Here is a 21,010-nt window from a genome sequence, read left to right on the forward strand (position 1 = left end):
AAAGTGTTGCAGTTTAAACATAATTGAACAATCTGTAAATACCCATTATTTTGCACAGTATGATACTTTACCTGCCCCAGCACATAGTTTGCTAGCATTTGGAAAGTTTCTAATGGGCTAATTCTAGATATCCTCATTCATATGACTTATGCAAAGCAAGCTGCTGTGGCCGCACACACGACTGGAAATTTCACACCCCAGGTCAGTTTTGTAAGGGATGATTTTATGATAAACACGAGATTTGGAAAGAGGAATATGTTGTTGAACTCTCACGCAGATTGGAACCGATTCTCCAGTGTGCACTGTGTCTGGACTGGTACAAGATGGCACATACTAGGCATGTTTGTTCTGGGTGGGATTCACTGAAGCCAACAGAAAGGATCCCACTGTTGGTGCCTGCACCAGGAGTTGGTTGTTGGAACCCTAGTTACAAACATCCTGGAGACAGCACTGGAAAGTACTATGTGGTATAGATGGAGTGAGCAGACCCTCTGGTTAATAGGATTTTTGGCCTGCCATGTTTATATGAGCTTGCTGTTTATGGCCAGTAAATATGGCTTGGGTCCTTGAGAAATGGATGTGAAGGCTTGCCTCTTAAGAAAATCTTTTGATAAAATGTGTCAAATTCTAGGAGAAAAATCATACAGATTTTCCATCACACACAATCATCAAAGTCTTATATTTTTGGTTGTGAGCCTAGCTTTAACCAGCTGAGCCATCTAATCAGAGACCTGGGGTTAGGGAGACTCCGGGGAGCCTTTGAACATGACTGTAGCCGAGAGACCTAGCAGTGGGGCATATGGAGCTTGAATTGGCCACCTCCTGTAGCCCAGGACCTAGTCCCCTCACCCCCCCCACCCCCCACATAAGTAGCAGATGTGCCACTTGGTCTTCATTTGGGTCTCCCAACAACTGGAGCGGGAACTGTCTCTGAGTCTGTTACCTGCTTGTGGGTCCCATTCCCCTAACGGGGCTGCCTTGTTTGGCCTCAATGGGAGAGGACGGGCCTAGTCCTGCAGTGACTTGAGGTGTCAGGATGGGCTAGTACAGGGCAGGGTGGGGAGCTCCCCCTTCTCAGAGACGAAAGGGAGGGGAAGAGACTGTGGAAGGGCTGGGAGGAGAGGTGGGGGCCGATCGAGATGTGTGTAAATAAATATAATAATGGAAAAAAGAAAAAATAAACACTCTTCAAAGTTCTTCTGCCTGGATTTAGTATGTTAGCACATCTTTTACTAATTCATCAGTCTGTTGTAGGAAAAAACAAAAAGTTGAATGTTGTGTGAGCAACTGGGTTGCAAATGGAGAAGGAAGCCAGAAGGGCCAGCTTGCAGCCAGGCACTATGGCAGTGAAATTAGAGGAGCAAAGAGAAAGGGCCTTGGGGCAAACTATTCAGGAGGGGGTTAGGGGATGAGGGTAGGATACAAGCTCTTCTGGCCTAGATCTGGCCCATTGCAGAATTGCCACAGGTCTTTACATTCATTTTGTCCAACTTCTCACCCAGGGCAATAGTGCAGGCACCTATTTCCCTGTGCCTTTCTGTACGCCTTATTTTCAGTCCTGAGACCCGGGAGATCACTAAAGCTGGCCATCCTTCCAGAAGGATTTACTTTTGTGAATCCTTTTGTGTCATAGTGGCACTTGTTAATGGGTTAAAATGGAACAGACCACTTTTGGTAAGTATCAGCTTTTTTGTGCCACACCGCTGGACCATTTTCTTTTCCAGCTAGTCACTGTCATTTGTAATCAATCTTTGTGTGTCCTACCTCACCCTGCCCCCGCTAAAAAAGTTCCATACCCTGATAGTGTAGGAGTGGGCATGGTTTACAACATGTGTCCAGTGCCAGCTGAACCCTTTGCCATGTCTTCACAGGCCTCGGAAAGACGCGCAGGAAGCCAAGCGCTCGGGATGCTTCCCCAACGCCAAGCACTGATGCGGAGTACCCAGCCAATGGCAGCGGTGCTGACCGCATCTATGACCTCAACATCCCAGCCTTTGTCAAGTTCGCCTACGTAGCAGAACGAGAGGATGAGCTGTCCCTGGTGAAGGGCTCCCGTGTCACAGTTATGGAGAAATGCAGTGATGGCTGGTGGCGTGGCAGCTTCAACGGGCAGATCGGCTGGTTCCCCTCCAACTATGTGCTGGAGGAAGCGGACGAAGCTGCAGCTGAGGCCCCCAGCTTCCTGAGCCTACGTCGGGGCACTGCACTGAGCAACGGGCAGGGTGCACGGGTGCTGCACGTGGTGCAGACACTGTACCCCTTCAGCTCGGTCACTGAGGAGGAGCTTAGTTTCGAGAAGGGGGAGACCATGGAGGTGATTGAGAAGCCCGAGAATGACCCTGAATGGTGGAAATGCAAAAATGCCCGAGGCCAAGTGGGCCTGGTCCCCAAAAACTACGTGGTTGTCCTCAGTGATGGGCCTGCACTGCACCCCGCGCACACCCCCCAGATCAGCTACACCGGGCCTTCAGCCAGCGGGCGCTTTGCTGGTCGGGAGTGGTACTATGGCAACGTGACACGGCACCAGGCCGAGTGTGCGCTCAATGAGCGGGGCGTCGAGGGCGACTTCCTCATTAGGGACAGCGAGTCCTCGGTAAGTGCCCAGCTGCTCCTGTGCTGGAGCCACATTGCCAGAAGAAAGCTAAATGCGCGGTTCCCTGACCTGTGAGTTCAGGGATTCCGGCCAGCCCTGGGCTGTGGATATTTAATAATGTTATAGTTCATTTGCCTGATTCTCCATTGTTAAATGTCTTACCAAGTCTTATAAGTTAGGCTTAACCATGGGCATAACAAAAAACCTCATTTCTAGGGTTCTGATCTACCATGGTTCTAGGTGTCCACTGGAGTTCTTGGAACCGTCCTCAGAAAGAACCACATTGTGTAAGTGCCATGACTGGTATACCATTCCCATGGCATGTTCACTGACTATACTTGAAATAGCAAAATGGTATTTGAGGGCACGTACTAAACTAGATAAATACTATGTTGACATAGAGTCAGCTGCTCCCAATTTAGCTAAATCTAGGTTGGGTAGACTGAGGTCTCTGTTGCTACTCCTTTTCCTGGTTGTGGGAAGATAAGAAAAGTGATTTTCAGCTCTCAAGGGTGGTCTTGGCCTGGTAGAAAGGCTTCCCCTTTTCCAGTTTGGAGATGCAGGGCTTCCTTTTCCGTCCTGGTTCCCGCCTGTGTAGAAAACTCCTGTGATGGCTTGTTCAACGCCCTCCGCATCTGAGTGTACAGCGGGCTCTCAGCTGATAGGTGTCTGGCCTCTGACACGGCCTTGTGTTGCTGGTTTGTTTTTCTTTGTAAACTGTATGATCCCAAGGTGGTCTCTGCTGCAAGCACAGCCACTGAGAAACTCACCTCTGAAAAGCACTTAAAGTGCTTACAAACAGAACTGAACAGAAACCTGGAGTGCTCTGGGGAATGAGGCACAGCCAGGCTCCCTCTAACAGGTGTCTGGTTGTGGGGCACTGTGGTTCAATGGGACTATCCGAAAGAACCAGGCAGTTTCATTACAGGCAGCCTTGCTGTGCATGCGTCCTGTGAATAACCCAGTTTGTAAATGCCTTTCCAGTGACTCTTCAGAACCTGTAAGCAAGGTTTAGTCCTTTAACTTAAGTATCTTTAAGGGTTACCAGTTCTCCCAGGCTTTGGTTTCATGTTTTACACTCACTCACACTGTGGAAGCAGAATGTGTGTGTACTGCTCTGCTAGCTCGGTGAGCAGTATACACAGAACTGATCTGAGAAGAGGTCACAACCCCTCCTGGAGAGGGGCCACTGAAGCCTGTTCTTTATAGCAAAAGAGGCATTGAGCTAGTGGAAACCGAATCCCTGTACCGTGTCAGCAGCTTGGATATTCTTAGGCCGGTCTCTGAATGCTGACTGCCTCTGAAATCTGAATACCGAGATGTCCTGATCAAGTCCAGGGTGTTCATCATTGCTAGCAAAGACTTCACATGGCATTGTTCTCATGCCCCGGAGGCTCTGGGCCCGGCTGCCTTTAGGTCACATTCTGGGCCCGTGAGGACAGCACCAGAGCAGAAACAGGACAGGCACTGGGAAATTAGTTAGAATACAAAATGCCCAGTCCAGAGAGCCTTAGAGCCAAATGCTTGCCTTTGGAGTGGCTTCTTGGGAGAGAGAAGGCTAAGAACCACATAGTGGGGAGCTACTGGCCTCTTTATTGACAGATGGGGTTTCTAATTCAAAAAAGACCCATTAATTTTCTGTGTGCAGGTAAGCACCCTTCTTCCCACTGATGGAGGCATTGGTTATTTACAGTTTATTTTAACCCTTTTTGGAGACATCCTTTATTCTGCCGGGTTAAGACAGGCTTTTGTTTCTAGGGGTACGGGGACAAAGAATACTTTATTAGAACATGTGTCACTTCCAGAGACACTGATTGGGCCGCATCTCTGTGGTGCTTTTGTCCCTGCATTCTTGGGACTGTTAAGCTGTGTATGTGTGCCAAGGGGTCCAAGTTGTGTTAAGTTTTATCCAATGATGGAAGAATGGGCCAGATTCGGGATTACTGTCTTTCTTCTCTGTTCGTAGCTCCGTTCCATGACAGGGAAGGACCTGTCCTGGCTGATGCATGGTGACCCCCTGGCTCGTTCTTTTCCACTTCCTGCTGCCTTTCCCGTGTTCTGTGTCACTTCTCCTGTTCTTTTGGGATTTTTCAGGTCAGAGCCTTGTTCTCACAGCCAAACCCAGGTCACACAGAACATTAATTCGTGATCTAATTGCATGTCACAGGGTTGGGATATAGAAGGTGTTCCCAGAGGCGTGACTCTCTCCCAGGTCTGAGGCAGGTGCATTTAGGCCTGTAGCTTCCATTGAGGGCGATGGGGGGTGGGAGGGTATGGGAAGCCTGACTCCTGAATGTGAACAGTAGTTTAGGGGAATACATTTTCCTGATACGTATCTCAGGTGATTACAAGGTAAATGAATAAGGCTCTAGATGGCGTTCTGCACTAATAAAGGCCTGCTGTTTTTCTTCTTCAAAGTATTAAAATTTACCCTTCTCTGGGGTACAAGAAAGTCTGCACTTTGAGGAGAGAGGTGGTCATTGCAAGTAAAATAAGCATTGTTTCATCTGTGCCGTCCAGGCTGGGCATTGCAGTTGCCGTTGTACTGGACTTGAGAAACAAACAGGCAGAGACCTGTTTAACTCAACACCCGCAACTGCAGCACCCACCACCCTCTCTCTTCTGACTGTTTTTTCTTTCTTTCTCTGTTTGCTTATCTATAATGACAATTCTTCCTGAAAACTAAAAGAGGCACATCGTGTTCCCTTGTCAACCAGCACTTGTGAACTAAATCTGCCCAATGTAGAAAATTCACAGAAGTCCTCCCTTCCCCGAATGGGCATCAGATCCTTACGTGTTTGCCTACATTGATTTTATGGGAATGCTTAAGAGGCTGTACTTAAAATTAATTTCTGGCAAGCAGTATAAGTGTCAGTGTTTTATTTTCTGGATCCCTTGTAAAAGGTACTCAGAAGGCATTTGGTGCAAAGAAAGGAGACCTTGTGAAAGGTAGAAAAGGGACAGGGTTGATACAGAACAGCATCTGCAAGAATAGCATGGGGAGTCCTCCCTCTGTAGACTTTTATCCTCAGAGAGCTAATAATTCCCCAACGGTGCATTATGTGCCGTGATAATTATTAGGTACTGATGTTTGTCATACATCACACTCACTTCAGGTAGAGGAAAAGTCCTTTGATAAAGAAGATTTAATATTTTATTGACCACACAGGCAAAGCCAGTGGGTGCTCATTTTCCCTTTTAAAGCCAATTAATAGGAAATAAAAACTAATGAGTTATTTTCAAATTATTATATATTTAAATTTTACTTTATGCATATGGATATTTTGCTGGGATGTGCATCTTTGTTCTACATGTGTAGCGAGCCCTTGGAGGCCAGAAGAGGGTGTTAGATCTAGCACCGGAGTTGCAGAGCGTTGTGAACCACCATGTGCGTACTGAGACACTGCATCCTCTGAAAAGATCAACAGCACTCGTAACCTCTGAGTCATCGGTCAGGACCAAAGGAATTTTATTTCTTCTAGAAAGATTTCTGGCCATAGTTTAAGAATAAGAATAATGGGTTGTGACATTTTAAGAATTTATTTCTTATAGAAACCTTTCTAGCCACCATTTCTTTGACCCATCTGTCTAGATGGGGATTCGTATAACACAGTTCAGGTCGAGATCCCCTCAGGAGCAGTGACTGTAGAGGTGACTGCCCTTCTGTCCTCTCTGCATTTCTCAGAATGTAAGGTCTTTCTGGGTTAGCTTGGAAGACAGAAGCAGTCAAGTCAGTTCCTCAGGGTTTGCACTGTCCGGCTCCCTAGCCTGTGGCTCAGCCCCTAACCAAGTTGGCATTAGGAGTAAGCAGGTCACCCAGAGTAGCATCTCTCGCTGTCTTAGGGTTTCTGTTGCTGAGATAGATAAACACCATGACTGAAAGAAACTTTGGCAGGAAACAGTTTATCTAGCATATACCTTCCCTATCAATCCATTGTTGAAGGATGTCAAGGCAGAAGCCTGAAGGCTGGGACTGGAGCAGAGGGCGTGACAGAATGCTGCCTCATTCTTGGCTTTGGCTTTCTCAGCCTACTGATAACACCTGAACCACACCAGCCTGGGGGTGTCACCGCCCACGGTGAACTGTGTCCTCTCACATCAGTTCACAGTTAAGAAAATGCACAACAGGCTTGCCCACAAGCCCATCTGTTGGGGACACCTTTTTCACTTGAGGCTCCTTCTTCCAAAATGACTCTAGGTTATGTTGAACTAGCCATTACAGTCCTGTTTTGGAAAAAGTCATTTTTGTCAGGCTTTTTGTATGGTACCAAATGAAATTTTTCTAACTTTAAGCCTACCTATTCTTACTCTTCAAAATTATTTTAATCTAATATATTCTGACCGTGCTTTCCCTATCCTGGATCTTGTCCATCTCTAAACCCCATGTCTCCTTCCCCACCCCCTCAAACAGGCAATCAAAAAATGTTTAAAAAATTTTAAAGAAAGAAAATACACACATACAAAACAAAAAAAAAATGAGAAATCATAATGTACATCCAAAAGACCAAAAAGACAAACAAAATATGAGACAAAAAAATGTATAAAAATGCTGTTGAGTTCATTTGTTCTGTGTTGATCATCTACTGTTGGCCATGAGGCTCGCCCTCAAGTGTGGTTAATGTGTGCAGTTAGACTCTGTTGGAGAAAACTAATTTTTCCTTTCGAAGTGGCTGACAGTTGCAGATAACTTCTGTCCACTTTCTCTTCTCAGAGATAGGGCTACATCTAGTTTGAACATGGACAGGCCCTGTCGTTGTGCTCTTAGAGCTCACATATGCCTCAGTCCTGATGTGTGTGGAAGACATTCTGTCCTTAGGGTCCTCATCCCCTCTGGCTCTTAGTCTTCCAACCTCTTTTTCTACATAGGTGCCTAAGCAGTAAGGGGAGGCGCTTGCTGAAGACATTCTTGTTAGTACTGAGGGTTCTAAACGCTCTCACTCTCAACACATTGTCCTGTTGTGAGTCTGTGTATTAGTTACCATCCACTGAAAGCGGAGGCTTCTTTGGCTGAGCAAGACCATCCTCTGTGGGTACAGCAGTGTGTCATTTTATAGCAGGGATCATTTTACTGCTGTGCTACTTGAGGGCAAAAGCATTTGGTTTTCTCCTGGGCTCATGGTCTGTCCAGTCACAAGTTCTTGGCCACCTAAAGGAATAGCCAAGTATGACTTCTGTCTCATGGCATGGGCCCTCAAATTCAGTGATGCAATGGTTGCTTATTCCTGTAGTGTTTGTACTGGTATTGCTCCGGCATATCTGTGGGCAGGTCACTCTTGTAGATCTCAGTGTTTGGAGCTAGGTTGATGACTGCCTTTCTCCCCTGGTAGGATGCAGACTATTTTCTAGTACCATGAACCTAGTCAGTAGGTGTGAAGCCTCTAGTTTGGTTCCAACCTGACTTCTCAGCGTTCGGTATGATATGTAAATGTTTTCACCAGCAATAGGAACTTACCATTGAGTCTTAATCTTAGAAGGCTATATACTTTTAGAATGGGCTCTTTTTCTAAGAGCCATTGCTCATTGCCTGGCTGTTTCATTCCCAAGTGAGCCAGAGCACTTGGGGGCAGACTCCTCTTCTTTGATCTCTAGTACTCGCTTTAAAACAGACAGCGCGCCACTGTCTGAGACCTGTGTAAAGGATATGATTAGTTTGGGAGGCTAGCTCTTACACAAAGACAGCCATGCACATGCTCCAAACTCCAGAGTTTCTTGTCTCAAGTATCAAAGGATAATAGACCTACAGTGCTGAGCCCATGTTGACCTGTGAGTGAAATGTAGAACTGTAGAAATGTGGAAAATAGAGAACAACCTACAACAACTTGGGAATCACAGTGTGTCTGTGAGTTGAGTCATCCATGCCAACAGCTGTCTGGACAGTGGTGGTAAAACATGATCATTAACTTGTAGTCCTCTCAGTTACCTCAGCAGTGTGGCTGGCTCCCACAAATCACATACTCAGCTCCATCATTTCCTTCAGCTTGGCTTTTGCCTGTCCAGAGTTGTGGAGGGCACACCACACCCCTACCTTCTGCAGCACCGCATACATACCATCTTGGGAAACAAATCTTTCCAATGCTGCTCTGCCCATCTTCTGAAAAGTCTTGGCTGACCTGCAGGCTTGTCCTTCTTCCATCCCCCTGTACACCCCTTTCAATGAGAGTTAGCCCAAGGTTATATTAGGAACATTTAACCATGTCTATCTTGCTTGGCATTGAAGCCTAAAAACCGTTACTCCTTAGGGGGTAAGTTGATTATGTAAGGTGGAAGCATTGCCCTCTGAGCCTAACGGAGCGATAGGTTGCCCAGTTCATCCTGTGTTGCGTTCATGTGTGGGGTTGTGTTGTACTGCTGTCTGGAGTGGGTCAGATCCCTGGCCTCTGGAATACTGTTGTTGCTGCTGCTGCTAAAGGGTCTGGATGCTAGCTCCTCAGGCCTGCCAGCACGGTAAAGGGAGAGGAGGCCAACCCCCATCAGCTAAAGCAGCTCTGCAGACTGAGAAAAAAATGTCAGATTGACAGTTTAACCTTAAGAGTGTTCAGAAGTGTTCTCATTAAAATCCCTTAGATCTGTAGCTCGTTTTTGCAAGAAGACTTATGTAGAGGTCTTGCAAAATGGTTAGAAATGGTAGAAATGTTTTTCACCCAAAATATGTGAAAGTATAATGGAAAGAGAAACTTAAAGCCCAGGATCAGATATGCCTTTATCACTTGACTCCCTGAGATGCCCACGTGGCTGATTTGTGCACTGTACTAAGGGGGAGCTCCTGAGGTTGGCTTTTTTGCTATTTGGGGTTTATCTGGTTTGCTTTTTTTTTTTTTTTTACTGTGCCTGCAGTAGACATGAGTGTGTGTGTTACATATGGACACTTTCGTTTGCTTCACAGAGAAAGGATTTGTAAGAGTTTGGCTTGCCTACTAGCAATCCCACAAGCATGCTACGTAAAGTAGTCTTGAGATGAAACTGTAGACATGGACTTGGAATGGGTGTCTTTAATAAAACACATGTAGTACAGACTAAGGACAAATGGGTGCGTGGACCAGCAAGCCCACGCGGGGCTCTTCTGCTGTGGAAAAGTAGGAGTGGATGCTGCCTATCTCACACTTGAGAAGGGACATCAGTGTCCTTTGAAGAGTTCTTTCCCATTCCCCCAAAGAAATTCCACAAGAGGGCTGGAGAGATGGCTCAGTGGTTAAGAGCACTGACTACTCTTCCGGAGTCCTGAGTTTAAATCCCAGCAACCACATGGTGGCTTACAACCATGAAATCTGATGTCCTCTTCTGGTGTGTCTGAAGACAGCTACCGTATACTTACATATAATAAATAAATAAATCTTAAAAAAAAAAAATTCAACAAAAATGGCTTGTTCAAGACAGCCACTCAGACGCTCTGCCCAGGCCCAGACTCTACCCTTCTCCATGACCCTCCATACCATTAAGTGAGCCATTCTGAAGCCGTGGAGTGCCACTTACAGCTTTATACATTCACTATCAGTTAACTGTTACAGACTTAGCATCCAGAGAGACTAAAGAACTGTGATAGATTGAAACCAGAACAGTTAGCTCTATAACTGTGTTCACAGTTTGGCCTTGTGCCTACATTCCGTCCACAGCATGGTGTTAATGCCATCTGCTCCAGAGAGGCCCAGTGGCTCCAGCAGCCACAGGCAGTCAGTGTCCCTAGGATTTTTGAGAGTGGACAAAGATGTATTTGTAGAAGAATGAGCTAGGAAGTCCAGAGAGTCCTTGATGCTGGGGCCATCTCTCAACATTTTTCTGGTCCCTAAGAAAAACTGAAGTAGTCAGCAGGTGTCTCAAGTGGGCAAAAAATCTCTGTTTGATCTCCAAGAGGCAGCACTTGGGGACAGTGCCTCCTCCCCATGACTTCCCATGCCCACTGTTGGTGGCTTCTGCGGCAGGAAGGGAACAGCCTCCCCACCCACTGTGGTCCTTCCGTTTCCTGGATTCCCATCACAGTTTCTCAGATCTCTTGTAGATCACCACTTAACCTTTACTCTTTTGCCTTTTGTGGTAAAACGTCTTTAAAACCCAACTGGCTGTTTCAGCAGTGTTTAAGTGTGCATCTCAGTCAGTGAATGCTTTTACATCATTGTGCAGCTGCTGATCTTCAGAGCTTCATTACTGAAACTGAAACTCTGTCCTCGTTGGACACTGACTCCCCAGCTGCCCTCTTTCCGGAGATTCCTTTCCCACTCTGGGTTTTTATACTTAGGGGCCTCTTATAAGTGGCATTATGTGGTGGTTGTCCCTGATTTTACTTCAGTTACATTGTCTTCAGAGTTCATTTATGTTGTAGCAATATTTTAGAAATTGTCCTTCAATAGTGAGTAATATTCCATTTCCTGTATCTATTCATCTGGTGATAGATTTTTCAGGGTGTTTCTAGTTTCGTTTTTAATTATTAATAATGCTGCTATGATTGTGGGTATATAAATATTTCTTTAAGTTTCTACTTTGAATTCTCTCAGGTATACCCTTTGGTAGGTTTGCTAAATCAAATGGTAAACCTATTTTAATTTTATGAAACCCACAGTGATGTTTCTCAAGTCCCTGCCTCTAAACTTGACAAAGCCTGATGTCCTGACAGGAGCAGCGAAGTTAGAAGTAGCATTTTTGTGCCATGGAGTCTGCTGTACATATTAAATTTAATGTGTGGTGACCATAGTGGAATCCCACATTCACCTTCCTTGCTATACTTGGTTTTGCTTTATAAAGTTCCAGTGTTATGATAAGCGTCGGGCATGTAGCAGAATCCACTGCCGGGAGCTCCTCAGTGGCCGTACTTCTTAGACAGGTAGCATCATTGTCAGCAACAAACTTGCTAGAAGTACAGAGTACCAGGCCCCTCCTCCAGAGAATCTGATGCTGGGACTTGAAGTCCTGTCTTGTGGGGTGTATGCTTGTAGGAAGCTCCCTGAACGTATTTTATGGTAAAATTGTAACTTACTCTCGTTTAAACTGGGTATAGTGATTTACACCTATGGTCCCAGCAGGCAGGAGGCTGAGGTGGGAAGAGATCCAAGACCAGCCTGGGCTACATGGTAGGTTCCAGATCAGCCTGAGCTACAACACAACACAGAAACAAAACATGTTCTTTAATTCTATGCAGTAAAAACACTGTGGACAGACAAAGAAGGACAATAAGTCTGTACAATAAAATATTGTATTTGGGAAATCTGTTGGGGCGGGCAGGAAAGGGTAGACTTCTGCAGAGTTCTGTTTGAAGATGATCTTGAGAGCCCTGATAGTTTCTGTATTTTTATAGGCAGGTGGGACTTTGAAGTTATTCTCTAGTTGAGAATTAGTTTTCTTTACTAAAATGAGTTTCTTTCGCACGAGTGAAATGCATGCTTGGTGTTCTGTGGGTTATGTTTAGACCTGTGGAATAAAGAGCAAGTGTGACCAGCATTGATGGAAACAGTTTAGTCATTTTTGACTTAAAAAGAGGCTGCATTGGGCAGCCAGGGAAGGAGGCACACAGAAGGTGTTACTCAGAGGTGCCCACTTTACCTCTCATGCATTGGGTCTTCATTTGGGGATCAGTGAACATCTTCAGACAAAGGGTATTTATTAGTGACGTAAAAGGGAAAACATTTCTCGGATGAAAAGGAGGGAGATGAAATGTAGGGTTTGACAAGAAACCAATAGACTGCCCCCTCTTTGAGATGCAGGGAATATCACCGTCAGTGTAGATCACTTGTGCTTGAGGCAGTGAGCAGAGTCTTGCTCAGGCTCCTGTGGGAGGTCAGGGACATTTCTTATCCAAAACGGATGATACATTTTAAGGTCAATTAAAACCTTAGGTATCTCAGCAGCAGAGCTCCCTCTTTCTTTATTTCCTTACAGTCACCATGCTTAGAAAATAAATCACTTCAATGTTTAGTAAGCTCTCAGAGATGAAGGAGAAAAGAACATGATGTTTGTGTTGTTCTGTGATTCAGTTTTGAGTGAGGAAGAGAAAAATTTATGGGGAGTCCAGAGGCAATTTTGAGGTTTTTAAGGCACTGGGTCAAACAGGTGCCCCTGTAGGAACCGTCTGACTCTACAGAAAGCACCAGTGAGCATCCGTCGGGCGTTTGTATAAAAATACCTATTCACAAACATTGCTGAGGTGCAAGATTTAAGGAAGAGGGCGGTGGAAGAGATGGTCAGACTTGGGAATCTATAAGTACTCTGAGCCCAGTGCAAGGGTGTGACATTAAATCAGGTTCTCAGATGGCGGGGTGGGGGGTGTTCATAATAATGAATTCTATGAACCTGTTGTCTGTAGATTCACCTGAACATGACTTCCTAAAAAGAAGAGAGGTGTGGATGAATTATACTCATTGTTAATACTCTTGGGTTCCGATAGGCCATGAAGAAAATACAACTGTGTCTTGCAAAGGAATAGGCAGCGAAAGAGATGGACAGTGCAGTCCAGCATTGGGGAATGTGTAGGAGGCCCAGTCAGAGGAACATCAGCCAGATTCAGTGCTGGGAGAACTTATGGAGTCCAGGGAGGAGTCCAAATGGGAGAACAAAGTCAGGGCACAGAGGCAGATGTTTCAGATTAGAGAAAGTGCACTTCGCAAAGCCAAAGTGTAGTCTAGCCATAGAAAGGTCTGATGGCTACAGCGTATAAAAAGAGTGGTAGAAAAAAGTGTCGGTCCGTTCTTCACTACCCCTTCCTCTGGAGTGTGGAACCTGTTCAATGACTGACTCATGATAACTGGAATGAAACCCAAAATGGGCAAAGATAATCTTGAGTTCTCGCTTGGAACTCCCTGTCTGGTTGAGTCAGCTGCCATATCTCACACAGCCTTGCAGAGGGCCTTGTGTGGTTCCTGGGAAATCCTACATTGAGCCATATGACTGCAGCCTCCACCAGTGTCTTATGTCTTGTTTTATAGACCTGGGGATGAAAGGCAGTGCTTCACACATGCTAGGTAAGCGTCCTCCCAAGGAACTACCCACCCCGTGCTCTGTGTGTGTGGAAACCATGTGTAGGTTCTCTGACAAGCTATGTTTCAGAGTATTGGTATCACAGCACAGTATCCTACTGTTTTTGAGAGGAGGTGTGTGACGCCAGACTGTTTCGTCTATTTTCCTTAAGTCTGTTCATAAAAGCAGGCACAAGAGGTTCAGAACAGACAGGGAAAGACAGATGGGGTAATCGTTCTAGGTCTCGTTCCCCTGCCTGGTGTTCTTTGAGGTAGATTTGTTTGGGGTCCTGAATAGCTCCCATCTCCAGTAGACTCAGGGGTTAGGTCATGTGGTAGGAATAAATATTAACCCTTTCCAGAATGTCCTAGCTATCCCACCAAGGGAAGTTCTCCACAGGGACTGGCCAGATTGAACAAGGAGGGCATCGTTGTAGACTACCAAGGAAGTTGGCTGTGAGTCTCCATTTTTGAACTGCTTTGTTCATGAATCACATTCCCATCTTTTCTGGTTACTTATACATTTATTTATTAGTGATTACAGTACTCTTGGTGGCTGGCCTAAGGTCTGCTGAAATCTAGGTAGCCTCCCACACAGGTGACCTAGTCCTGCTGTTGAGTAAAAAACCTCTCTTCATAAAGTCCCCATAAAGGTGACACCACGTTGCTGGTCTGGGGGTCCCTGAGTTCTGTCATGTCCAGGCAGCATGTAAAGAGGGGTTCCGAGGTACTAGCAAGGAGGGTCTCTCATTTATAATCTGACATGGGCCAAAGTAAAACATTAATTTTAAATACTTTTAAAAAACATATACGGTCAGGGTTGGGGATTTAGTTCAGTGGGTTTACTCCTCAGATCTGGGAAAGAAGGGGAGGTAGAGTTGTCAGTCATGCTAAATAAGGCTTATCTAAAACACAAATTAGTGTTTCAGACTCTGGTCACATCCCCAAACTATTGTATACGCAAGTATTCCAATTTTAAAAACAAATCCAAAATCTAAACATTTTATTGAGGGGCAATAGGGTCCTGTAACATCAAGAGATGTCTACTGGTATCGATTGTTCATTTTCAGATTGCCTGAGGAAAGTCTTTTCAATTTGAATTAAGAATGCTCTAGACTCCCGACTACTCCTGCTTAGCATGAGTTGATTGTGTGCCCTTGACTTTAAGGTTTCACTCAGGAAGCCCATGAAATTAGAAATTCCTTTCCCGGCTGCATCGCTTCACTGCTGCACTGTAGCAAGCCCTTACATGTCATGCTATCATATTAAGGATTTGATTAAAAGCAAATTTCCCTGTTCAGAAAGTCATCTTAGTTAACAAACACAAGGCATATCAGATGTCTGCTGCAGCCATCCACAGTTACCACCCCTAAAAATAAAGCTGCTTTGTCTTGGTTGATTAAAGAGTCATCCAAGTAGCACTGTCCGGCTTGTGGCAAGCTGACACAGGGAGGGGTCCCCATCTTAGAACAGACCTACTTATAGAATATTAATAGCAAGGAGCTAAAATATAATCCCCCTGGAACCATTGGGAGAGAGTTGAGCAGCTCCTAACTTGCATGTTTCATTGTACTCAATTGTTGATGACTGCCTGGTGACCTTAGTACCAGGATGTGCAGTGTGTGACTTTTAAGTAGCACCTGTTGTTCACTTTCCAAGTGAAGTGGGCCCCCCAGAATACTCAGGCTAACTTGTATCCATCAGTTATCAGGTCACATGGTTACATTCAAGTAACCATATTTAATATTGGCATCACAAGGCAAGAACAGTGGTGCTGGCAATTCAAATATTCCAAAAGAAAACAAGCAGCACTTTTCAGCATTACTGGGGACCTTGGGGCATAAAAGGTCTGTCTGTTAAAGATGATGTTCATAGGGCCAGTTGCCATGCTCACCTGTGATACCAGAGTTCCATGATCCTTTGAAAAAAAAAAAAAAGTGTCAGGTTCTATGTCTTGCTTACCCGGGGGCTCATGCATGATCATGATGCTGAAAACCTATACGCCAAGGCCGCCTCTCCAACCCTGGAGATGAAATCCAAACCGCTGCCATCATTCCTTTCTTTAAGTAGCTGTGGCTGCTGGACGACCCTGCTGCCTACTAAGTTTGAACTGCTCCAGGCTCCTATCTTGAAATGGCCAAGGGCAAACATGATCTCTTTGTCTATAGGACTTGCCCACCCTATCAAACAAGCCACAGGGTTTTGTTAATTTCACATGGAGGTCCTGCTGGGAGAGAGGGCCAGCTACTGGTTCCCGATTAGCAGCAAGTTCCCAGGGATAGGAACAAGCAGGAGCAGACTTAGAAGGTCCTGTCATGGGTGTGGACTTAATGCTTCAGGTGAGTCCTGAGGGGCATCCTGACCCTGCCCAGGCAACTAGACTTTGGAGAATAGCCTATAGAGAGTGGCCAACCAGGGGACAAAGCACAATTCAGGGACACCATGAGTGGGAGTGACAAGGGTCGGGGTATGAGTCTCTTCCCTTCCTGTGGAGCCAAACTGCCTTTTTATAGCCACAGAATGGTTAAGTCCTCCTTTCCCCACCACAGGTCCCATACACAGTGCAAGCAAGCCACTGCCACCCATAGCTCAGCCTCAGCTCCTTTGACTGTAGAGGCCTTTCCTAACTGCACCATAAGTGCTCAAACATACATGTACAACATATGTACACACACATACACAAACATACAAATGATTCACGCTCCTATTCACTCTTACATACAACTTTCACAAATGCGCATATTCTTTCATACACACAAAGTACAAACCTAAGTTGTGTCTACTCACAATCATGGAGTAACCTTCCTTCCTGGATGTTATTTAAAGCGAGTGGCTTATGCATATGTGTGGGGTGTAGGCTGCCTGGTACATAGTCAGCATTTAGTCAACATTGAATCAGTTGGTACCTCTGTTCAGTAACCTTCCTGTTGGCTTTCAGGAAATCGACTAGATGACCAGTTTTATTTAAAACACTACCATACCCCAAAATACACTCAATAAGTAAGGCACTGAGCTCATCACAGAATTTAGCCTTTTCTCACTGAAATTTGTGCTTGAACCATTGCAGAGTCATCTGTGGGACAACACAAACTCTTTAAAATACGCCCATGTTGTCCACTACCTTGACCGTATCTATTGTTAAAGAGCTTAAATTTTAATAGAAATCAGAAGAAACACTTCCAGTTTTGTGCCTGCATGAAAACCACTTTGAATAATTCCCAGTTTGTCAGAAATAATTTGGGGAAATGGAAATCTCGGGGTTCTGTCTTGAGGTTAACCCAGCTGTCATTCTCTCTGTAATGAGTTCCTCCGTGTCAGAGACCCAAAGTGCATTTATCCCCGAATCCACGGGAAGCAGAATTTCATTAGTGCTTGATTGGGGGCCTGAGAGCCCAGGGCTGCCAGTCAGTCTGCAGACACTGGGTGAGCACGGTGCTTGCTAGGCGGACCCTGGTCTCCTCAGGTGCCGCCTACCCTGCTGCTAATTGCCTTCTGCTTCCTTCTCAGCCCAGTGACTTCTCCGTGTCTCTCAAAGCATCAGGGAGAAACAAGCACTTCAAGGTGCAGCTGGTGGACAGCGTCTACTGCATTGGGCAGCGGCGGTTCCACAGCATGGACGAGCTTGTGGAGCACTACAAGAAGGCCCCCATCTTCACCAGCGAGCACGGGGAGAAGCTCTACCTTGTCCGAGCCCTGCAGTGAAAGCAGCCATTGGCCCCCTCATGCCCTGCCCACTGTGGGCCTCGCTGCCACCTCTGCCTCTCAGAGCCCAGCACTTCTGGCCACCTCCACCCATGTGGTCTGGATCACCTCTGTGGCCCAGTCTGTCCTTCTTTTCAGCCCTGTTGGTCCACCATGGCTACCTAGGCCCTCATAACCATGCCCGAGGCCACCACCTTCTGGTGATAAGGGTCAAAGGGAGCAAAGCTACTCACTTCTTTCCTTCCTTTCCAGCTGGAAACACAGAGAGAGAGAGAGAGAGAGAGAGAGAGAGAGAGAGAGAGAGAGAGAGGAGAGAGAGAGGGAGAGAGGGAGAGAGTGACTGACTGACTGACTGGCTGGCTGGAGCTGCTTCGGAGGGCTCGAGGCTGTATGTAGTGAATGTGTGACCTTGGCACACACTCCGAGAGCTGTGTCCATGGGTGTTTGGTGCCTCATCAGCACGCTGGTCCAGACCAGCAGCCTGTGTCCTGGGCCTGCTTTGCTTTTCTCTTTGTTTGTTTCTTTCTTTTTTTTCTTTAATTTTATTTTTTTTATTTTATTTTATTTTGGCTCCAGGCTCTGCAGGAGTCCAAAAATGTGCGGATAGCAATACTGGAAACCCTGGGGAGATGGCGGTGAGGGAACTGCCCAGTGCCTTTGAGGCTGTACTTGCAATAAAAGAGGGTTTTGGTGAGAGTTGGTCTGCAAAAGAGGGAGGTGGCAACGCAGAAAGAAGGTACTCTGGTGATGTACCCCAGGTGTGCCATCCACATCGTGCTTTTGCCCTTGGGCTTGTTTGAATTTCACAATTATGTATTTAATTCTCAAAGTAATATGTATCTGTAGCTGTTTGTTGACACTAATAACAGATGATTAAGGAAAACAGCTGATCTCTTGGGAAGGGGAGCTACCAATACTTTATACATACACTATATATATATATATATATATAATATGTGTATATTATATATATATTATTTGCTTTACAGGGAAATTTTTTCAGGGTTTACAAAAGAATATGTGATTAGTAGTAACAGAATGTTTATGAAGAAATTGCATTTTCATTTTTCTTTACATTTGAACTTCTTTATAGTTTGACTATAGAGTCTTGAGATGGCACATTCCTACAATTGAAGAAGGGGTCTTGGGATCCCCTAAACTTGCATACCCAGTTTTTTGAATATTGTAATAAAAAAAAGTATTATGACAAGGCTCTGTGTTTGTGTTTTGGGAGACCTGACTCTCTAATGGGGAAGGAACAGCCATAGGAGTCATGGGAAATTGCCCCTCAAAAGGAAGATGGCTTGTTGGATCCTGTGCCTGCTGTAACCAAGCACGAGAAACTGAGTTCAGATCCTTGGCACTCACAGAAAATCGTATGTTGGTCACATATGTCAAATCCTAGCACTGAAGACATCCCCAGGCCTGCTGCTGAGGCATTCAAACCAGTCCATGTGCACTGGGCTCAAAAGAATGATGGTGAGAGTGAAAGACACTTGGCCTCTGGATGCACATGAATGTGTGCACATTCACATGTCACAAGCACACAAATGAGTGCTCTCAGAGGACCTTAGTACACTGATTACTTGTGTGTTTTCCTACATCTTTTTGTTTTGTAGTGGTAGTATGTATGAGGCAGGGGCATGTGTTTGTGGAAGTCATGGAAGTTGGTTCACCACTTTTATATATGGGATCTAGGAATCAAACCCTGATCATCAGGCTTACAAAGCAAGCCCCTTTGCTTGCTGAGCCATCTCAGCAGCCCCTGTTGTCCACATTCTGGTTTGAAATATTAAGCACTGGGTTGCAGAACTCCAAGAGAACCCAATACACTAAGCTAGAGTTTGCTCTTTGGAAATTAGTGGTTTAAAAGTATATAGTATACTAAAAGTATATAGCTGTCTCTTGTGAGGCTATGCCAGTGCCTGGCAAACACAGAAGTGGATGCTCACAGTCAGCTATTGGATGCTGACAGGGCCCCCAATAGAGGAGCTAGAGAACATACCCAAGGAGCTGAAGGGGTCTGCAACCCTATAGGTGAAACAACAATATGAACTAACCAGTACCCCCAGAGCTTGTGTCTCTAGCTGCATATGTAGCAGAAGATGGTCTAGTCAGCCATCATTGGAAAGAGAGGCCCCTTGGTCTTGCAAACTATATATGACCCAGTACAGGGGAACACCAGGGCCAAGAAGGGGGAGTGAGTGGGTACAGGAGCAGTGGGGGGAGGGCATAGGGGACTTTTGGGGTAGCATTTAAAATGTAAATGAAGTAAATACCTAATAAAAATTGAAAAAAAAATCAGTTCACAAGATGGAGGCTACTCTGGATGAACAGGAGCACTGATACAGGGCTGTGCTTTTTACAACTCCAAATTGAACCACTTGGAAGTGTGTGGCTGATCACTGAGGTTGGGTCCCCTGATTATAGGGGACATGTCTTCATTCAGGTGAGCGACACAGGTCATAATCCTAGACATCTGTTCTCTCCCTCACCTGCAGAGATGACAGAAATCACTGTGCACTGTCATGCCTACCTGCTGGGCGTTATATTTTGGTCTTCTGCCAGTATGTCTCTAGTGAGTGACTGCTCAGCAATTCAGGGAGAAACAAGTCACTAAAGAACTGAAGAATACGCCGGGCATTGTGGCACACGCCTTTAATCCCAGAGACAGGTGGATTCTTGGGTTCTAGGCCAGCCTGGTCTACAAAGTGAGTTCCAGGACAGTCAGGGCTATACAGAGAAACCCTGTCTCGAAAAAAACCAATAAATAAACAAACAAACTGAAGGTAAACTTTTAGAACTTCGGTCTTGCCACACACTGCCTTGTAAGAGTCATCTGGCTGCCTAAGGTAGGTTTGGCTCAGGGGAAGGTGTTTCAGATGCTATGTCAGTCCTGTTGTGTGTTCCAGGGCCTGCTCACCATTTTCTAGGCTTGGTGGGCTTTCTGAGAAGACCTCACTGGAACTGTTGTAGCGTGCCCTTTGCCTAGATGTCTCAGGACTAGTATACCCTAGAACCTTCGACTCTTCAAGATGAGAGATCTACTCCAGCCAACCCCTCACCAGATCTTGATAAACTATATCCTGAAATACTCTTGAAACATTTCAGCATTCACTTTTTTTCCCCTGGGGGGAGGGCGGTTCTACCTGAAGGTGGAGCAAATGATCAGTAGTGGAACCAGTGACTTAAAAATGAAGACTCTCCAGATTGTACTCCTGTCATTCTAAGGATCCTAGCATTGCCCTTTTTAAGAACAGTTCCTTCAACTTGGGTTTCTGGTTCACCACCAGGTTTGCTTCAAAAGGGTGTCCCAGCCACTCTAATCCTAAGGCAGGAAACATCTATGGGTTTTAGTTGGGGTTGGTGCTGGGATTGCACACAGGGCCTTGAACATGCCAAGCATATGGGGCCCGTGAGCTAGACCTCCACCACCATTTTGGTACTCGGGGGCCATACCAAGGTCTTTTGTACAATGTGTACTTGACCTCATTTCTCTGAAGTCTGTTTGTTTTTGAGACATGGTCTTGCTATGTGTTCCAGGCTGACCTTGTAATCCTCCTGCCTCAGCCTCTTAAGTGCTGCCCTCACAGGTGAGTGTGTAATTCCACACCAACTTCTCTGCATTTTTTTTACAAGCTTTTAGGAGATATCATTGTAAGTGGGTCAACCCTACATTTGGGTTCTGTTGTAGCCTGAAGCTTTAGGAAGATCACCTGTTCTCATGCACACACACTCGCACACTGGAAGTACTCTCAACATATCTTGGACAGAAGAT

The 21,010-nt window shown here is 45.6% G+C and overlaps 1 protein-coding gene across 1 annotated transcript in view; it reads left to right on the forward strand.

The window, feature by feature from the left end:
* Nck2 (NCK adaptor protein 2) overlaps positions 1-18,442 on the forward strand; it is a 128,426-nt gene extending 109,984 nt beyond the window's left edge. Inside the window, exons 4-5 of the mRNA XM_021198027.2 lie at positions 1,872-2,593; positions 17,038-18,442. Coding sequence (XP_021053686.1) covers positions 1,872-2,593; positions 17,038-17,232 — 917 coding nt within the window. The 3' untranslated portion in view covers positions 17,233-18,442. The remainder of the gene's footprint in view (positions 1-1,871; positions 2,594-17,037) is intronic.
* The last annotated feature ends 2,568 nt before the right edge of the window (positions 18,443-21,010 follow it).

Source organism: Mus pahari, chromosome 5 (genome assembly GCF_900095145.1).
Source record: "Mus pahari chromosome 5, PAHARI_EIJ_v1.1, whole genome shotgun sequence".
Taxonomy (NCBI): domain Eukaryota; kingdom Metazoa; phylum Chordata; class Mammalia; order Rodentia; family Muridae; genus Mus; species Mus pahari.